The sequence below is a fragment of the Mastomys coucha genome, unplaced genomic scaffold, assembly GCF_008632895.1.
Source record: "Mastomys coucha isolate ucsf_1 unplaced genomic scaffold, UCSF_Mcou_1 pScaffold22, whole genome shotgun sequence".
NCBI lineage: Eukaryota > Metazoa > Chordata > Mammalia > Rodentia > Muridae > Mastomys > Mastomys coucha.
The window spans coordinates 257,827,170-257,846,456 of record NW_022196905.1 but is presented as its reverse complement, the minus strand read 5'-3'; the positions used below and the strand labels follow the sequence as shown (position 1 = coordinate 257,846,456).

The 19,287-nt window shown below is 48.3% G+C and overlaps 1 protein-coding gene across 1 annotated transcript; it reads right to left on the bottom strand.

The window, feature by feature from the left end:
• Positions 1-1,009: 1,009 nt before the first annotated feature.
• On the bottom strand, positions 1,010-18,386 carry Mlycd (malonyl-CoA decarboxylase). Its single transcript, XM_031341538.1, has 5 exons — positions 17,810-18,386; positions 9,838-9,950; positions 8,889-9,045; positions 4,376-4,525; positions 1,010-2,117 (listed from the first exon to the last, which is right to left on the bottom strand). The coding sequence occupies exons 1-5, from the start codon at positions 18,332-18,334 to the stop codon at positions 1,584-1,586; spliced, it is 1,479 nt and encodes a 492-aa protein (XP_031197398.1). The 5' UTR covers positions 18,335-18,386; the 3' UTR covers positions 1,010-1,583.
• Between the last annotated feature and the right edge of the window lie 901 nt (positions 18,387-19,287).

Below are 19,287 nucleotides of genomic sequence, written 5' to 3'. Positions count from 1 at the left end.
TTGTGGAAAGTTGGAATGTTGCAGATCAGAGGCAAACTATCCTTGTATCCTTAGTCTGATTGTAGCATGTTCTACACAGCTCCTGGGTTTGATCTAGTAACCTTGTGACTATCTGAACCTTTAAAACATATTAAGAACTATCATAACATTTCGTTTCTTCTTCTTTTGTATACACGCTATGACACATATGTGGAGGTTGATAACTTGTGGGAGCAGATTCTATTAGGTAGGTCTTGGACTCAGGTTCTGATGGTGCCCATGAGTTATCTTGCCCTAAAATGCTTTGTAACAAACTACTAGCTCCCACTGATCAAGAAGGCAAGAATGGCTTCAGCACCTGGACCACTGTCATTGGGTTTCCTACATTGCTGTGTCAAGTGCTTTATGACTTAGCTCTATAATAATTTCACACACAAATACTTTCATGGTGGTCGTGTATTCAGGGCAACTTGAGGCCATGTTCCTTGGGCCATAGACACTTACATTTGGGTCAAGTATAAACAGTCTTTAATTCTCACCCTTTGAGGTCAAGGTTGTTTCCTGTTGACATTTCTACCTAGGCCAATGTTGAGCCTGGGGCCATGGAGTCCAGTCAACCAAGGGAGGCCACTCTGGGAAGGTCTAGAAGATGCTATCAAGGAAGACAAGGAGACATGCATGTCCAGCTGAGAGTAGAACTGTGCCTATTGATGTGTGGTATGCTCACAGATGTACATGTATGAATGTGATGCATACACGGATACACTCATTGCACCTGCCCAGTCACAAGCATACCCGCCAACACCAATACAACCCACATGTATCCAAGTCCTCCTCACAGCTGGACAGACATGCAGACTCACACACACAGACACACACACACACCTCTCCTCCGCTCCTTATCTTGCACCTATGATCTCATCCACATCGTCCCCAGTGGAACATGACACCATGGAGATTTCAGAGCTGAGCCTGAGCCTTGCTAGGACACTAAGAAAAGTACACAGTGAAATACACTTAAAGAAAGGTGTACAGTGAATAATCGTGTTTAATGTTTACAGAACAAATTTGTTCTTTACCATTCTGTTCATTATGAACTGGGATCTCATTTAAACCCTATAAGCCAACACTGGCCTCAAGCAGCAGCAGCATCCCTGGGGTGCCGAACACACCCTGTGCATGTCACAAACTCTCCCTAGTCTGATCTTTAAGCTGCAGTAGCAGCCACAGCACAGACTTTAGTCCTCTCCCAAATAGAACATGACTGTCAGCTCTTCATACTCCAAAAGGTCTGTGCTCTGGGTTCTGTCCTGGGTGGCCTGTGGTTGCGTCTGTAGAGCTTTCTGAAGGCACAGGCTGTGGGGCAGCAGCAAGGGCTTCTGGAGAAGCACAGTGATATCCCCAAGGCACGAGTACTCATTCCACCACCACCTCCAAACAGTGAGTGGGCCAGCACAGTGATAGCTGAGGTGTGGCCGCCTGAGTGCCTGCTGAGGTCAGAGGACACAGCACAGCTGTGGCTTCCCTGAAAAGGCTCCTGGAGTAAACCTGCTGTCGGAACACAGCCTCCTCTGTGAGAAGGGCCCAAGCTTTGGGAAGATGTCCTAGAGTTTACTGCTATTCTGGAACTGGGCTACGAGGCTGAGGATCTGCTCAGAAGCTTTGATGTTCTTGGAGCCCAGGTAGGAGATGCTGTTGGGGGCTGTCTCCTCCAGGTAGTAGCGGTAGTTGACCATGAGGCCGCAGGAGCCGGTGAGGCCTTTGAGGCTGCTGTCAGCCATCCAGTTGATACGCCACATCACAGCCCCGTTCTGCAGATGGAAGTTGGCCACTGGGTTGAGGGCATAGCCCCGGTGCTTCTCACCATACAGGTACCAGGCACACAGCCTCATCAGTGGCCCCTGCAGCGCCTGCGTCAGCTTCTCTGACTTCACCCACTCACCACTGCTCAGGAACCCCTTGAGGCTCTCATGAACAGGGTCACCCGTGACTGCCGAGATTTCTTTACACTCTGAGTCTGTGAATAGTTCGTTCCTCCCATGCTCCTTTCCCTGCACATTCAGAAGGCCCAGCAGCCACTTGGTGAATCCAGGTATAGGTGACAGGCTTGAAAAGGCCCCCAGATGAGGAAATTCCTTCTGCAGGTAGGCAAAGGAGGGAAAGCAGAGAACACATGGTCAACAGGGTGGGACATACGGGAACACTCCCAACACAGCCTATGTGTGCAGGCAGCAGGTTCAGCTGACGGCATCGCTGTACGTTCCTTCAAACCACATTCATGAGGACTCTGGTGACTGTCAAGGCTGGGAGGAATCTTGCATTCCCAACATCAGCCTATAATCATGATATCTCCAGCCACACCATTGCCACAACAGTGAAACAGAGGCCAGCAGTGGGTGGCTTGCTTATAACCAGAGAGCCAGGTTCTGATGCTTGATACATGGATGCCCAGTGGCTCATGACTGTTCAGCAGAGGGCACAGCAGGGTCAGGCAAAAATGTGTTGCCACAGGGCATAGCTTAATCACAGCTATACAAATTACATAGAGAGTTCACAGATGGCCTTCAAGCATGCACACTCCCTGGCTATAAACATAGTAAGCTCACTCTGGGAAAATCCCACAGCTGTGAAAACACAGCTGAGTGTGGCACGTTGCGGTGCCTTTGGCCTTTCTTCATGGCTCCCCCACAGCTGAGGTCTGTTTTCCATTCTGTCTGTGATTTATGCTGTACATGTTCTCCTACTCACCATCAAAGGCAACAGACCAGAAAGGTGGGCCAGTGGCTCTCCACACTCTCCTCACTGGCACCAGGGCTCTCGAGTGTGTTGCCTGGAAACCCTGGTGACTGAGCTCTTGGTGCAGAAGGGTGCTGGGCTTCTGCCAGCCTTCAGAAGAGGGCACTTAGAGGGACTTTCTGGCTCACAAATGAGTACCAGGAAGTGTCCACAGGTGACTTCTGGGTCAAGCTTCTAGCTCTGTCCATGAAGGGTGTTGGGTGGATCACCTAGAACCCTAGATCCAGCTCGCTCTCTGATGTCCTTGTCTTGTGTCCCCTCTCCCTCCAGCACACTTTACTACCATCAGCAGAGGAAAGAGAGGGGGGGGTGTGTCTTCACTCTCTCTGGGGGACAGAGTTAGAATGGTGATAGAGCAGACTCCCAGAATACCAAGTTCTCTAAATCTGGTTGGTACATGCCTGTCATCCCAGCCACTTCAAAGCTGAGACAGGGTGGTTATAAGTTCAAGGCCAGCCTGAAAAACTTTGAGAGACTCTATCTCAAAATAAAAGATTAAAATGGGCAGAACAGAGAGACGGGCCTGTGAATATAGCTCAATGACAGGTTGCTTGTCTCCATGATCAAACCCAATTACTACTGTGAGCCAGTGCAATCAGCGCAAGCACTGAAGCTTTTTGGCTGCACTTGGCTGCCATGAGGTCAGGTTTGCCACCATGTGCTGTGCCTGAGCAGAAAAGGTCGGAGAGGGAGCAGCTGGCACAGAGCTGCTCTTAGCAGCCTAGAGTTATGACTCTTCACTGTGGCCACTTGTTCCCCGTGAGGCAGCAGGAAAAGCTGTACCCAGGGCAAACTGCACCTTTTCTGTCTTAGGATATGTAACGTGTCTGTGATGGTTTGACTAGGAATGGCCTGAATAAACTCAAGTGTTTGAGTGCTTGGCCCATAAGGAGTGGCACTATTAGGAGGTGTGGCCTTGTTGGAAGAAGTGTATCACTGTGGATCAAGATGTAGAATCTCAGCTTCTTATCTAGTACATATCTGCCTGCATGCCACCATGTTTCCCACCATGACAGTAATGGACTAAACCTCTGAACAGTAAGCCAGCCTTAATGAAATGCTTTCCTTTATTAGAGTTGTGGTCACTGTGTCTCTTTACAGCAATAAACCCTAACTAAGACCCTAACTAGTGTCCCTCCCAGGCAGCAAAGAAAAGGGAATCAGATATTTATGCTGCTTGATCTAACCTGGAAACGCCCCTCACAGGCTGTGAAGGTTGTGGGGAGGGAGGGTTCTAGCATTGCATGATGGGGAGGATGGTCAACTGTACTCTGTAAACGACACAGCAGAGAGTGATGGGGTAGCCATGCGGACATGTGCCCAGGTGTGTGTGACAGGAGTGCAGGGCAAAACAGAGGCAGTCTCTCCACATAGCTCACATCCTCCTAACACATGCATACTGCACAGCCTACATGATGCTGTGCCCACACACCTGCTCTTCCAGCTCCCGGCCTGGCCCAACAGCATCTGATACCATTCTACCTCCTTCCCTTCCTTCCAATCCCTCCTATCTGCACACTGTGAGCCCAGGGGGTGGGAGGGCTCACCTGTCATCATGACAATGATCCATGGAACTGGGGCACTGCTCCAGCATGCTTACCTGCAGCTCCTTGACTACTCGCTTTATGAGGAACGTCCCAAGCTCCACCCCCTGCAGGCCCTGCTGGGTCAGGCTGATGGAGTAGAAGATGGCAGCAGCAATCCTGTTCCTCTCCTCTGTTTCAGATGGAGGGCACTCCTTCACAATGCTCTGGAAAATATCAATAGTACACATCAGAAAGGCTCTACGTGTACTGCTCACACTGAGGGTCACCCTATCACATTCACAGGACAAGTCCCATGGCACCAAAGTGCTGCAGGAGAATTTAGTCCCTGTTCCCACTCTCCTGGTGGCTCAGTTCAGGCCATCTGTTCTGAAAACTCTGGAGGTGACCACCTCACACACTCTGCCTACCATTTGGAGACACCATGTCAGCTCGGCTCAACGGCAGCGCCTTTGGTCTTTGCAGGCACCGCTGGAATAAGCTGCTTTGTACATTGAGCCTTTGTCAAAGGTAATGGCTACAAGGGATTTCTTTAATTCTCTTTAAGAGCTCAGTCCCCTGCTATCTACCCCTTTGCTCAGCTTGCATTTCTGTTCCAGAAGGCCACAGGCAGTCCAGTATGAGTTTTCCTTCTCAAAATGTACCCTCTAAAGGATTTTCTGTACATCTCTTTACTCTCATGCGGCATCCTTATTTTTCCTAATGAAAACACATTCACAGACACCTATACAAAGCAAGCTAAGAAATGACTTCTGCTGTGAAGTCTCTTAGTGGCACTGACTTTATTGGTTCCCAGTTTTTACTACATGCGTGTGTTTTTTCTCTCTCTTTTGTTTTGTTTGAGACAGGTTTCTCTTGTAGCCCACCCTGTCCTGGAACTCTTTTTGTAGACCAAGCTGGACTTGAACTCCTAGAGCTCTGCTGCCTCTGCTTCCCGAGTGCTGGAGTTAAAGAGCGTGCTGCCACTGCCCAGGTCACTATGGAGTTTTAAGCTGATACGCTGAAGATCATCTCATGACACTGGACTGCTGGGGACAGCATACCATGACATAGATGGCTTCTGAGACCCTGAGAAGTAGGAGACACATCTTTCCAGGGGACCCGCCATCAGAAATAAGGAACTACCTGCAGCAGGCCTGGATGGTGACATCTCAGAAGCCTGCAGGCAAGTCGGTTGTAAAAATGTTGTTCCTATTTCTCTTAACCTTAGCCCTGGACAATGGCTGCATAGATTTCTTTCATTTTTTTTTTAAAAGATCTATTTACTTATTACATATAAGTACACTGTAGTTGTCTTCAGATACACCAGAAGAGGGCATCAGATCTCATTACAGATGGTTGTGAGCCACCATGTGGTTGCTGGGATTTGAACTCAGGATCTCTGGAAGAGCAGCCAGTGCTCTGAACCTTGAGATATCTCTTCAGCCTGGTTTCATAGATTTCATTTGTATGTAACTATTTTTCAGTTAGCCTTGGTGTATATAATTATTTTATTAATCTGACTTTTCTATTTCTCGTTTTGTTCTGGTGAATTCTGTGAAACTAGATGTTTCTTATGTAATGATTCTTAATCAAAAATTGAGGCATAGGGGCACAGCACAGCACAGTCATCCTAATGGCCCAGGTACATGTTGTGTGCTCTCATCTTGGAAACAATGTAATAACTACACAATGATAGTTTTGGATTAATGTTTGACTTGTAAAGAAAGTTAAAAGAGATTATTAGAAAATGAAACAGAGTCATATACTGCTAGAGTCATACAAGGGTCCATTACTAAAAAGTATAACAAGAATTTACTAGAACTATAAAAATTATTAGTATAAGAGACACAACCATGGAATAAGAAAATGCAAACACAGAATACTTTAATTTAGAAAGGAAAACGCTATTGAGTCATTGTGTGCAATGTACAGAAGCAGAAGCTAGTAGAACTGCTGAGTGAAGGGTTTAACTTGACTCTTTTTGACCATTGCCTGGCAGCTTTGCCTATGTCATTTATCATTAGAGCTTCACAGAAAAATGCATATAGTTGACTTTGGACCTTTAAGCTCTGAAGCTCTGAAGTATAAATATGTCAAAAGTTAAAGTTTAAATAATGATAAGTTTACAACTATTATTTTGGCCATGGACCTGGAAATAGGGGTAGCTTAAAACTTAGGAGAACAATTGTAATTCTTAATTCTTTTCTTTTCTTTTTTTTTTTTTTTTTTGGTTTTTCAAAACAGGGTTTCTCTGTGTAGCACTGGCTGTCCTGGAACTCACTTTGTAAACCAGGCTGGCCTCAGACTCAGAAATCCACCTGCCTCTGCCTCCCAAGTGCTGGGATTAAAGGCATGTGTCACCGCTGCCCGACATAATTCTTAGTTCTTTGTGAGATGTGGTTACTCTTTTGAATTTGACCTGGCAATGGTTATACAATGTTTTTTTTTCCTACCTGCTTCTTGGAGTAACTTGCGGCAAGTTAAAGACAAGGAGAGAGTGTGAGAAAAGTGTGTGTGGGTTTGTGTGTGTGTGGGGTGTGGGTGTGTGGGTATGGGTTTGTGTGTGGGTGAATGGGGAGCTCAGGGAGGTGTAGAAGAGTGTGAGTGTGAGAAAGGGAGTGAATAAGAGAACACAACCTCTAGCTGGAGAAGAGCGTGAAAGTGCACATAGCTTCAAGCTGTGTGTGTGTGTGTGTGTGAGAGAGAGAGAGAGAGAGAGAGAGAGAGAGAGAGAGAGAGAGAGAGAGAGAGAACACAACCTCAAGCCTTGAAACTCATCTGTCAGCTGGTACCTGAAAAAGTTGTCTATGTATGTTTCTTCAGCGCCTTCCAGATAACCCTGCTTCCAGTTGAGGTTGGACCCCAGCAATGGACTAGCAGGTGATAAATACTCTTGGTGCTGAAGCAGGCACAGCTTGTCTTGAATGAACAAACAGGTTTATACCACTTGAGTGCCTGCCAGCCTGTGATCCCTGGAGCAGGGCTGCTCAGCCTGAGCACCTGAAAGTGCCCTCCTCCTGTACTGTGCTTCCTGTTCTACAGTCATGGGCAAGTGACTGAGGCTGCTTCATCCTTGGTGCTATCTAAAATGAGACCCACAATAAGGTGTTCTGTGGACTGAAGTGCATGGAACACATGCTCAATAGGTGCTATGAAGATAGTAGATGAGGCTGTGCCATACACATGTGTCTATAGCCTGGAGTCCAATCCTCCAGAAATCAAGGTTGGCCTTCCATGCAAAACCTAAACCCACAGCAACATTTTTGTACATAGGCTGTGCAGGTCAAGGGCTCCTGGAGCTACCCTCTTAAGGCCACGCATACACGGCTGTTGCCTTCCACTTTACACATGAGCTGCATGTATGAGCATTTGGATTCTCAGAGTTGCAAGTACCCTCAAGAATCAAGTTTTCATATAAAAAGGAATACATTCTGCACTTTAACACACATGCCAATCTGCCCCAAGAGAAGCACCAACAACACTGGTCCCCATGCTAGCTTGGAGGGACTTTGTCTCTGCTCATAACAAGTGTCTATCTGCGTGATGCCCATCCTCTGAGCTTCTCAGCTGGGAAGCTGAGGCCAGGGAGCCTAACTCACAACACCTCATCATCATTTACCTCTGCAATGCCCATCCAGACTGCCACTCCTCCCCACATCTTCTAGCACTGAGCAAACCTCCCTTTCTCCTAACTCCCTTCATCTACCTATAGGTCATGTAGTGTGGCCACTGACCCACTGTTCCAAGCATCACTTACTTGTCCATACTTTCCTGCAGAGGACTAGCTTCCACAGGAAAGGGCAGGTCAAGTCCTCACAACTTTGGCTCCTAGTTTGCAGCAGCAGCAGCAGCAGCAGCAGCAGCAGCAGCAGCAGCAGCAGCAGCAGCAGCAGCAGCAGCAGCAGCACAGAGTCAAGTCCATCATTCAGCTGTCAAGCTGCCTCTCAAATGCCACAGCACACGTGCCGTGCCTTTCTCTTCCATCACACAGGACCCTGTTTATAGACCTCAGCTCTTCCCCTTCAAAATCACCAGGCAGGTGAGTGCTTATCCTTGGCCTGATCTTTAACTACACACCAGGATATTTTACCTACACAATTACAATATCCATTAGAGTTTAAAGCAGATTCTCTTAAAAAGGGATAAAATACACTAAAAAAAAAAAAAATCACCAATTAAAATACACTTAGAAGCTGCTCATGGTTGCTTAGAACTTTAATCCCAGGGCTTGGGAGGCAGAAGCAGGCAGATCTCTGAATTCAAAGCTAGCCTGGTTTACATAATGAGTTTCAGGGCAGCCAGGGCTACATAATGAGACCTAGTTGAAAACAAAACACACACACACACACACACACAGACACACACACACACAAAAAGACACTGGGTTAGAGACTCAGCGGGTAAAGGCACTTGCTGCCAAGCCTTAAGACCTAAATTCAATCCTTAGGACCCATGTAGAGGAGAGACTCAAACCTGTCCTCTGACTTCCACCCACTCACTGTTCCATACTTAGGCGTGTATGCACACACATGCATACACACCACAATGATAGGCCTGTTTTGTCCTGAAAGGACCACTCATAAGTACCTGGATGTTGTTGGAAATGTCACCAGTCAGAGCCACATGCAGAACTATGAGAGGCTCCCCAGGGGTGGAGCAGTGGGAGAAGAAGTAACATCTCCGATATGGCCCCACACGCCGCTTCATGTCCATCCAGTTTTTCACAGGGTGCACAGCCTCACACCTGAGCAAGCAATGCGGAGATTAGACAGATGGAGAATTACAGACCGACGAGTGCTCAGTCCTACTCACGTTAGAGACGCCTGCTCTGCATCTTCACACCAGTCTGTCTATTTTATCTGAGACAGGGTTTTGCTTTACAGTCCTGTCAGTCTGATGCTATAACCTAGGCTGACCTTGAACTTCTGATGATCGTCCTGCCTCAACACCTGTTTCCAGAGGATTTGGTGGGGCTCTCAGGTGCACTTATGCATCAGTTTCATGCAAGCCTCCTGGAATGTCCTGTCACTGATCATTGTCTTCTATTTGCTTTGGGTCCCTACAGTTTGGAAGTAGACAGCCATGCTGCAAACACTTGTGGTTACCCAGTCTCCAGTCTCATCCTGCACCTCCTACTACCAGCATGGGGAAGAGCAGTAGACACTAGCAAGGTTTCCATCCCAGGATGCTTTCCAGCCTTCAACTCCATAGGCTAGGATGGGATGTGGGTGGGATGGCAGAGCATGTGCTGTACTGTACCCTTGGGCATGTTCTGACTATTCTGAGAGCATTTACAACTGGATGAGAGAGAGCACTGAGCACTCATGCCAATGCTTGCTCTAACTAGTCCCTACAGTTCTGGCGATAGGGCCATTTAATTTAAATGACATGGTGTAAGACTTTGAGTAACTAACTACCAGACTGGTTAGGGTCTTCCTGGAGAGCACCCTAGTCTCCACTCTTCCTGTGATAATAGTCCAGCACCCACACATTCAGTGTAATCAAGTATCAGGTGACACAAAGCTGCCATACTCACTCGCTGATCTTCTGAAGTACCTCACAGGGCGAGTGCCAGGTGACCCGCTCCAGGTTCAGGAAGCCGGAGGAGAACCATTCGGACAACATGCTCTTTAGCACTCCATTCATTTCCTAGGCGAGAGAAGAAGACAGGCCTCAGAGAAGCAGGTATCCACCCAGTAGTCTCTATCCACTCCAAGACACACACTTCCATATCCTGATGTCCTGTCGTCCATACCCAGCTAGGCTCATGGCTGTTGAATCAAGTTTGTACTGCACATGGCTGTGACCGTGTACCTGACTTCTAGCCAATGAGCTCTAAGCAGAACACTCCTGAAATGGCTTTGGGGGCCTTAAATGACATTGGGGACATGGCTTTTGCTGACCCTTTTCTCTTGTCTCCTCCACTGTGAATTGAGTTATAGGATGGATGGCTTTGGAGCAGACGCTTTGGGCCAGGTGATGACTGTGATGGTTTTCAAGGTACAGAAGTAAGCCCCCAGTCCAGGACACCAGGCCAACCTGGGGCTGCCTCCTCCCAGACTTTGCCCTGAGTGACAGACTTCTTGCTACACAGACCTCTGTACCCTGGGCCTATTACTCACAGGTGAATTCTACTCTGACAGATGGAATGGTAAACAGTCTGGGGCACCTAGCACTGAGGTGACCTTTCACACACCCTGTAAGGTTCAATACAGGTGTGACCTGTATCTGTGAAGATTAGTTTTATCCAGCTAGAAAAACTTTACAATGCATCTTAACTCTTGATAAAATATAAAAGGTCTCCAATTTAGGTAACTAGGCAGCAGCTGCAGGCAAGGAGTGGGTAGTGGCTCTAAAGAAAAGCATTTATACATAAATATGACATTTTCATTCATGTAGTTAAGTACAGGACAAGAGGCAGCACGGTGTTGCCCTGTGTGGCTTCACTGGGTAGAGAGTGCAAACCCAGGACAAGGGACCTGGTTTCATGTGAGAAGGGTGTTTTGAATGGCATGGCTGTCCCGCCCCCCCTCCCCCCAAGCTCTCAGGCACAAGGGAGAGTATGAAAACAGCTGGGAGTGAGTGCATGCAGGTTGCAGGAGAGCTCAATGGAGCTGTTCCGGACAGACAGCAAGACTGGAAAGGTAGTGGGTTGTCGGCCGCCTTACCCGTCCAGTTAGAAGTAAGGAGGCAAACACCAAGCCCTTCTCCATGCAGTTTAATCAGGAACCTTCATATTTTCTTCTTCTTCCTAGCTAGCTTCTTTTATATTCTTCTATATCTTCTTCTTACATCTTACTTATTACTACTTACATCTTATTAGCTACATACTTATTCCTAATTCTACATCTTACATCTATCCTTACATGTTACTTCTATATCTACATCTTCTCTCCTATCCCATTACCAGCCCCAACTCTAAATACTTACTCCTAAATCTTATATAACCCATCACCAGCCCTAATTCTACATATTTACTCACTACTTCCTATTCTTCCTACATACTTACCCTTAATTATACATACTTACTTCTAAATCTCTCCTAACCCATCACCAGCCCTAATTCTACATACTTACTATCTCTACATACTTACTCAATACTCTCTTCATACTTACTATCTATCTCCAGCCCCCAGCCCTTGTGGGTTAAATACTTTCCCTGGTCCCAATCAGCACTGGCTACATGGCAAAGCATAATAGGCTACGGGAAAATCATGCCAGCTTGCATCATAAACTGCAGGCACTCAGCTTTTCCAACTAAAACTTGTTTATCTCAATGCTCTCTGCTCTGGCTGGAGACCAGGTGTTCAACATGTATGTATATATATATATATATATGGTGGCAGCTGCGGCTCCCCACAGTGGGTGTAAGCCACCTTAAGCTCTCAATCTCATTTCCCTACTCAGAGAAGGTTCTGCAGGGCAAAGTCCACCTTAGTCAAAGATGACAAAATGACACTCAGGAAGGAGAAGGTGCTAAGGATGGTGACTGGAACAGGAGGCTGGCACACAGGACAAGCTTGTTTGTTTGGTTTGGTTTTTCAAGACAAGGGTTTCTCTGTGTATCCCTGGCTGTCCTGGAACTCACTGTGTAAACCAGGCTGGCCTTGAATTCAGAAATCCGCCTGCCTCTGCCTCCCAAGTGCTGGAAAGGCATGCACCACCATTGCCTAGTCTAGCAGTTTGTTTTTTAATGAAACCTCATGCTCTGGTTGAGAGATGGCTCAATAAGTAAAGCGCCTCCCACTCACAAGCATGAGGACCTGAATGGATCTCCAGAACCCAAGTGGAAGCTGGACATGTGGCCTATGTGCCTGCAGTCACAGCATTCCTAAGGAGAGGTAGGAGGTGGAATCAGGATGGTACCCAGAACCTGCAGACCTGTAGCATCAGACCTATCTTAAGCAAGTTGAAAGCAAAGGGCTGATACCCTTGGCTGTCACAACACATACACAATGATTTTTTTTAAAGGTTGGTTCTGGTGGTGGTATACACCTTTGATGCCTGCACACAGCAGGCAGAGGCAGCTTGGTCTCTGTCAGTTTGAGGCCAGCCTGGTCTACAGAGTGAGACTCTGCCTCCAAACCAAACCAAGTCCTTATATACTCTGACTATGATGGTTCTTCATGGTCCTGAGATCCTCTTAATTTTTAAAGCATAAACTAAGAATCATTAAAAAAAAAATGTAAAAAAAAATAAATAAATAAAAAGTTTTAAAAAAAAACAAAACTAAGAATCACTAACTCTACCCCTAGTTAAAATGCAAACACATCCCCAGTCTCTGGGGCTTGTGGATCTGCCTCTGTGGGCCTCACTGTGGGGCTAGAACAGGCTGGCTATGCAGGTGTGATGAGCTACGTTTTGAGACTCACAGCAGGGAAAGGCCAGGAACCCTGGCTGCACTGATGGCACCTCTCCTCTGGAAGCCTCTTCTATTTTGGGCTGCTGACAACTGCGACATGTGATGTTGGACACAAAAGTAGGGAATGTGGGCTAAAGGTGAGAAGTCTAGCTCTATAACAGCTGTTCCGGTGGGAAGTGACCATGGCAAGTGGCCAGGTCGCCAGGTCACAGACAATAAGCAACAAAAATTCTTTTGTGATTTCTGTTCACTAACACAGCAGTTATGAGCCATAGCAAAAGCTGAGGAGCCTGAGAGCACCAAGAGCCCCGCTTGGCTGTCAGCCTTCCTCCTGTGCCTGCTTGGTGCATTCGGTGCAGTGTTCATGGAGGCTGATCTTTTCTTAACAGAGAACATCTTCTGAGATGCTTGGCTCTCTAGAGTGGCCTCTTTGGGGTATGATTTGCCTTGTGTAGAAGCCCAGAGCTAGGAGGGAGGTGAAGTTACTGCCAGGGAAGAAGGGTGAGCCAGAGAGTATCCTTCTAGCTCATGGGGCCATGGGGCTGGGGAGGGTTACTTGATGTACTGGAATTTCTGTCCCTATCAAACAAAACAGACCACTACCACTACCACCACCACCTTTGGTCTAACACAGAAAAAGCACAAAACTAATATAGAACTTATTACAACACAGAACTGCTAGCACACTCAGGAGGTACTCCACTAGATAACAGGCTGAGAGGCTGTTCAAGCACAAGCATGGTGGCTGTGTGAGGGAGGGTGGCAGTCTCCTTCCTCCTCTGGCTCTCATGCTGGCAAGAGTCACTACCCCCAATTGTACTATGAATCCTATGCGCAAACCGCCTGTCCAGACTCCTTCTGGGGTTCTAACCACCAACTTTGGTCTGGTGTCTGCCACTTGCTAAACACTTCCCTTCACTGCATTTTTACCTATAAGAAATGTAATCGATAACCACATGGGCTGCTGCAAGTGTGTGGAGAAAACTCCAAAGCCTGCCAACTCCACCCGATGGGTAGTTCCCCTGGCACTCTTCCATATACCCACAGATACAGCCTCAGGCAGGCGCCACCATGCAGAGGGGGAGCAGAACCTGGCTATCAGTTTCTGTTGAGGACTCAGCTCCTGCTAGGAGTCCCTGTTTGGCTGACATTGAGTATTACCTTGTACACTGCTTCCTGGTCCAAAGGGCATATCAGAGATGAAACTACACACAGGAGTCCAAGCTGCATTGATGGCTCAGATCAGAACTTGTACCTCTTTAAGCCCAAAGCTCTCAGTGCCCATCTCCAGAAAGATCACCAAGCCAAGCACAGCAAGAACTCGGCAGCTTATTTTTCTTTAAACAACACTGTTTAAAGGGGAACTTTTCCTGGCACAGTAACATTGTTTTTTAGGATTTTATATTAGTCTCCATACTGAATAATCCATTCATGTTATCTTTTTTATGGGATATCATTTTGGTGTTTTGAAACAAGGTCTTATGTAGCTCAGGTTGGCTTCTTACTATGTAGCTGACCTGGGGCTTCCCTGAGATCAGCATCAGCCAACAGCTCAGCTCAATGGTACAGCCCAAGAATCCCATGGAGTTAAGGAACTTAGCTAAAAATCATCTCAACCACACTGCAGCAGACAATGTCAAGAATAGACTTATCTCCTCACTCAGAGCATGTTTGGGGCATGGAATCAGCATGTGTTTGAGGGCTGCCATTTGCTACACTTATTCTAAAGTGATGGTATTGCCCAGGGTCCAACACACAGAGATGAACCCATATGATGAGAGACCTCAGGAGTAAGCTTGGAAACCAAGTATCCAGACAATACAAAGGTCACATGGGGGTCAGGCAAGCTGCACACCTGTCAGCCAGTAGCTCTGAGATCTAGGGACACTGAGCAGTGAGCACATTCCTGTCCTACTTCAGTTGTCAACGTGACACACTTTGGAAGAGGGACACTCCACCGAGGCACTTCTCTATCAGACTGCCTGGGGGAGGCATTTTCTGCATTGATGATTGACATGGGAGGGCCCAACCCACTGTGGGTGGTGCTACTTCTAGGCAGGTTGGGCCTGGGCAGTATTAACAAAAGTAGCCGAGCAAGCCAGTAAGCAGCAACCCTCCATGGTCTCCGTTTCAGTTCCTGGCTCCAGGATCCTGCCTTGGCTTCCCTCCATGATGGTCTGTAATCTGTAAGCCAAATAAACAATTTTCTCCTTAAGTTGCTTTGGTCAGAATATTCTGTCACAGAAAAGGAAAGCAAATTGAGACACTTTCTAAAAACGCACAGCATTTAAGAAGGCCCTGGGAGTTCGGTAGTGGTAGCACACACCTTTAATTTCAGCACTCAGGAGGCAGAGGCAGGCAGATCTCTCAGCTTGAGGACAGCCTGGCTTACAGAGCTAGTTCTAGGATAGCCAGGGCTACAAAGAGAAACTCTGCCTCAAACAAACAAACAACCAAACAAACAAGGCCCTAGGGGTCTACGCAGCCAGCTCTAAAGCTGGGTAAGCAAAACTGGTAGTTTTTCTCTCACCTGAGTGACCTTGTGAACACAGGTACCTGTACACTAAAAATCACAGGTCACCTAAAAGTGGTACCTGCCGGGTATGCTGACAATGGCGAGTCTGTGCCTATATAGGGCAGAGGAGACTTGTTTGGTGGGGTGGGGTGGGGGTCTGTACCTTTTACTCCAGTTTGTTTGCTGTGATCCTAAAACTGCTCTAAATATGGTCTGTCTTTTAAAAGGGACTGTGCAGGACTGAGGAGATAACTCAGTCAATTAAGAACTTTCCTGAATTTGATCCCCAGCACTAGTGATTTAAAGGTGGTGGGGGTGGGGTGGGGAGTGGGAGGGTGCCAGAGATATGGTTCAAAGGTTAAGAGCACTGACTGATCTTGCAGAGGAACTAGGTTTGGGTCCCAGCATCCACAGGGATGCACAGCTCTCAGCTGACTGCAATTCTAGTTCCAGATCTGATGCTCTCTTCTGGTATGCATTTGTATACAGGCAAGCAGAACACTGGTCCACATAATCTTTAAAAGGCCAATATAGTGCTGCCCTTTGTTAGCTGGCACTAGGAACGTGGGACAGGAATATTTCTGGAGCTTACTGAGCAGTCCACCTAATCTAATTGGTGAGTCCCAAGTCTCAATGAGACCCTGCCTCAAAAATAAATAAAAAATGCATAAACAAATAAATAAGGTATACAGCTTCTGAGGATAATACTCAAGGTTGACCTCTGCCCTCCACACACATGAGCATATGCATGCATATACCCAGATGTCAGCTCTTCTAGTAATAGGTAACAATACCAAATCCTGACTAACAAATGCTAGGGAAAGGACTAAGACTTCTATTCTCAAAATGACTTAACTGACAAATGTTATAAAATCATGTGAAGCACAAAATGATTGACTGGCTTAACTGTGTACAGTTAAACATGGCAGTCAGCCTCGGATCTGGGTAGAGAAACACACAAGGCCTCTATCGTCTGCATTGTGTGGAAGGACAATGGTCAGGCTATGGCTAGTCCTTCTTTGCAGACAAACGACTCATGACTTGGAGCCAGAAGTAGGTAGTGTCTTTCTCCCTTACATGAAGGCCAGCCAGGCTAAAAGGCAAGGGAACTTGTATGCATGTCTAGGCATGACTTGCTTCTGACTGCCAGATGCAAGCTCCTCACCAAAGTCAGACTCAGTGTTCCAGGGTTAGTGGCCATGATGAGCTACCCAGAACCCTGGCACAGGAAAAGGAACTTCCAGAACCAAAGAATCTGGAACTGGATGGGGCATTAGAAGCTACCCAACAGTTGCTGGTTTTGCTTTTCAGATGGCCATGAGTCTTTCAGGCCCTTCCTAACCTCTTTTCTAGTTCTGAACCCTGGGGTCAAGCAGTCTGACCTCCAAAGCCTCTCTGGAGACTATATCCAGGACTCAGGCATCATTTTACCACGCAGGAGATTTAGGACAAAGTTCCAGTTTTTGAAGAACTGACTCTCTAGTTGTGGGGACATTTCGGACACCACAGAGCATGGGATACGATGGAGGAGCCACTCAGACTGCGGTAGAACCTGGAAGCAGGTGCCACAGAAACTAAGACAGATTTTCTAATAACCAGTGAACACCTGGGGCTTCCCAGTCAGGGACTTGTATGGATGACAGCTTACAGCCCTGGGTAACACTCAGCCTCAGAAATGAACTAGCTACCTTGAAGAACAAGGTCACACGCAGTGTTGTCACTCATATTAATCCCTTAACTACACCAAGGGCTAAGCAACCTAAATGAGAAGAAAGTCGGTAAACCCTCACATAGCAGTGCAAAGGAGCCTGGACAGGGGGGCTGTATATCTGAGGTCTTGGACAACTCATCACCTCATCGTGTTATGCCCTATGCTGTAAAGGAGATACATGTCAACCAAAAGGACCGCATGGAAGTAAAAAAAACGGCCATGCTTGTTTTAGAGTTCTCAAGGAGGTCGGGATGTAATCACACCACTGAGTTTGAAAAAGTAGATGAAGTTTTGAATGCCAGGGACTTTTGAAATGGTGGTATCATTGTGCATGAACTCGGGATCAGTGTTCCCCTTTATCGAACATTAATGCCTGGCAGCAATGCTAGACAATCTTTTGGGTCACAGCTATGTAAACCGCCGTTATCTGTACGATACAGGATATCGATGGGTAAGCTACTGACTAGTAGCTACTAAAAAGTAAACTTAGAATCACTGCATCTCGGGCTGGGTTCGGAATCAAATATCTTATCCAGAATCAGACTGCACAAAGAGGGCTGGAGGCTTGGAGACCCGGATGGTGGTGACCTTGACTTCTGGCCATGTTTGTGCATTTCGTGCAACCTGTTAGGGCAATGCTGCACTCGCGGGAGGTGCCCAAACTTTGCCCAATGCCCCGTCCCATCCTTATTCAAGTACAGCGCAGTTAAAACTAGAGCTATTTTGGAGTAAGCGCAATGGGTGCCACACCAGACAGTTACCCCAGGATAGTGCTACAAACCACGCAGTAACCACTGTGTACCTGAGGCAGGTGAGGTGGGGATGGAGGGCTGCAGGGGCTTGGATAAGGGCCTGGGAAGTGGGAAGGGGGGGGAGGTGACGGTGGCCCTGGGGTCGCGGTGGCCCGGGCGGGGCCTTACCCGGACGTGCGGCCCCTCCACCAGCTTGAGGGACTGCGCCTCCAGCAGATCGGCCCGCAGCTGCACCAGGAAGCGCACGCCGCCGTCCAGCTTGCTGATATGGTGGAAGAGGCCACGGTATCGCGGCACGAGCGCGTAGCGTAGCCGGTCCTCCGCCTGCAGCAGCACGGCCGCCTCGCGCGACTGCTGGCGCAGCTGCAGCACTCCGGCGCTCTGCTCGGCCACCTGGCCGTGGTCCACACCGAAGCCCTGAGCCAGGCGACCGAGCAGCTCGGCGCGCTGGGACGCCTCGGCCAGGCCGCCGTAAAAGCTCACGAAGTCGGCGCACTGGCCCTCGGCGGGCGCCGGCGTCTTCTCGCGCAGCTCATAGGCCGGCGTGGGTGGCACGGCTCGCCGCAGCAGCTCGTCCATGGCGCTAGCCGTGAGCCCGCTGCACAGCCTAGTCCCCCGAGGCCTCGGAGGCCGCGGCGGGTACCGCAGTGGGAGCAGGCGCCGAGCCCTGAACCCTGGCCCGAAGCCTCTCATGACAGCCCGTAACAGCTGCTAATGGGAGACGCCACCGGAGAGCGGCCCCTGCCGCACTTCCGGTTCCTGCTTTCGGTGTCTAGCCGGTCCCATTGGTCGAGGCGGGACGACGGACGGGGACATTGGCCAATCGATGGGCAGAACTGCGGGGCGGGGCGAGGCAGCTTTCTCAGGCGGGAGGCCAAGTGCAGCTAAAGGTCCCGGGAACCTGGTAGCCTCAGGGCACCTGACTAGCCCTCTTGGCCTGCATCCTAACACCTGTTCTGAGAATCACTATCTCAGTCCCTTGCCTCCTTCCCCACTACGCATGCGCTTCTCTTGATCTGAATGCTTGACGTCTCAGCTCTTCCCGGGACCGTGCTGTGCTACGTGGTTTGGATCTAGTGTAGGCGAGGAGCTGAGAAATTTGAGGTTACATGCTGGACAAGGGCTCCTAGGAATGGGGATGGCTCATTTGGGAAAGTGCTTGAGAACTTGAGTTCATATCCAGAACCCGTGGGAAAACGCTTGTAATCCTAGCTCGTGGAGGTGGGGACAGGAGGATTCCTGGGACTGGCTGGCCTGCCAGTTCAGCTTATAAGGTAAGTCCAGGCCAGGCAAAGACCCTATCTCCAAAACTAAACCAAACAACCAAACAAAAAATATGTGGGTAGCGCCAACACTCGAGGTTGTCTTCTGGCTTCCAGAACCACACATGTACCTACATGCACCCCAACACGTGTGTACAAAAAAATGTACATGCACACACAAAGCAAGTAATTCTTAGAGTAATTCTCTGACTTGACATTTCGTTTGATCCTGCCTCGGTACTCTCTGGCCCTGGTCAAGGGTCCCACCCAGACAGAACTGCCTAAGACCCAGCCCCTGTCTCCTGCGGCATCCTAGAGCTTCTGGTCATGCTGGAAACGGGACGAAGAATCTGTTCCCTACCAGCTTCCTTGCTGGGCCTCATT

What these genes read in the sequence shown, in the direction of transcription:
- Mlycd (XM_031341538.1), bottom strand. Translation starts at nt 18,334, where the DNA reads ATGAGAGGCTTCGGGCCAGGGTTCAGGGCTCGGCGCCTGCTCCCACTG. An exon ending in ACATTTCCAACAACATCCAG is followed by an intron (nt 4,526 to 8,888) that starts GTACTTATGAGT and finishes GATATTTTCCAG; the next exon opens with AGCATTGTGAAGGAGTGCCC. An exon ending in GAGTAGTCAAGGAGCTGCAG is followed by an intron (nt 2,118 to 4,375) that starts GTAAGCATGCTG and finishes GCCTACCTGCAG; the next exon opens with AAGGAATTTCCTCATCTGGG.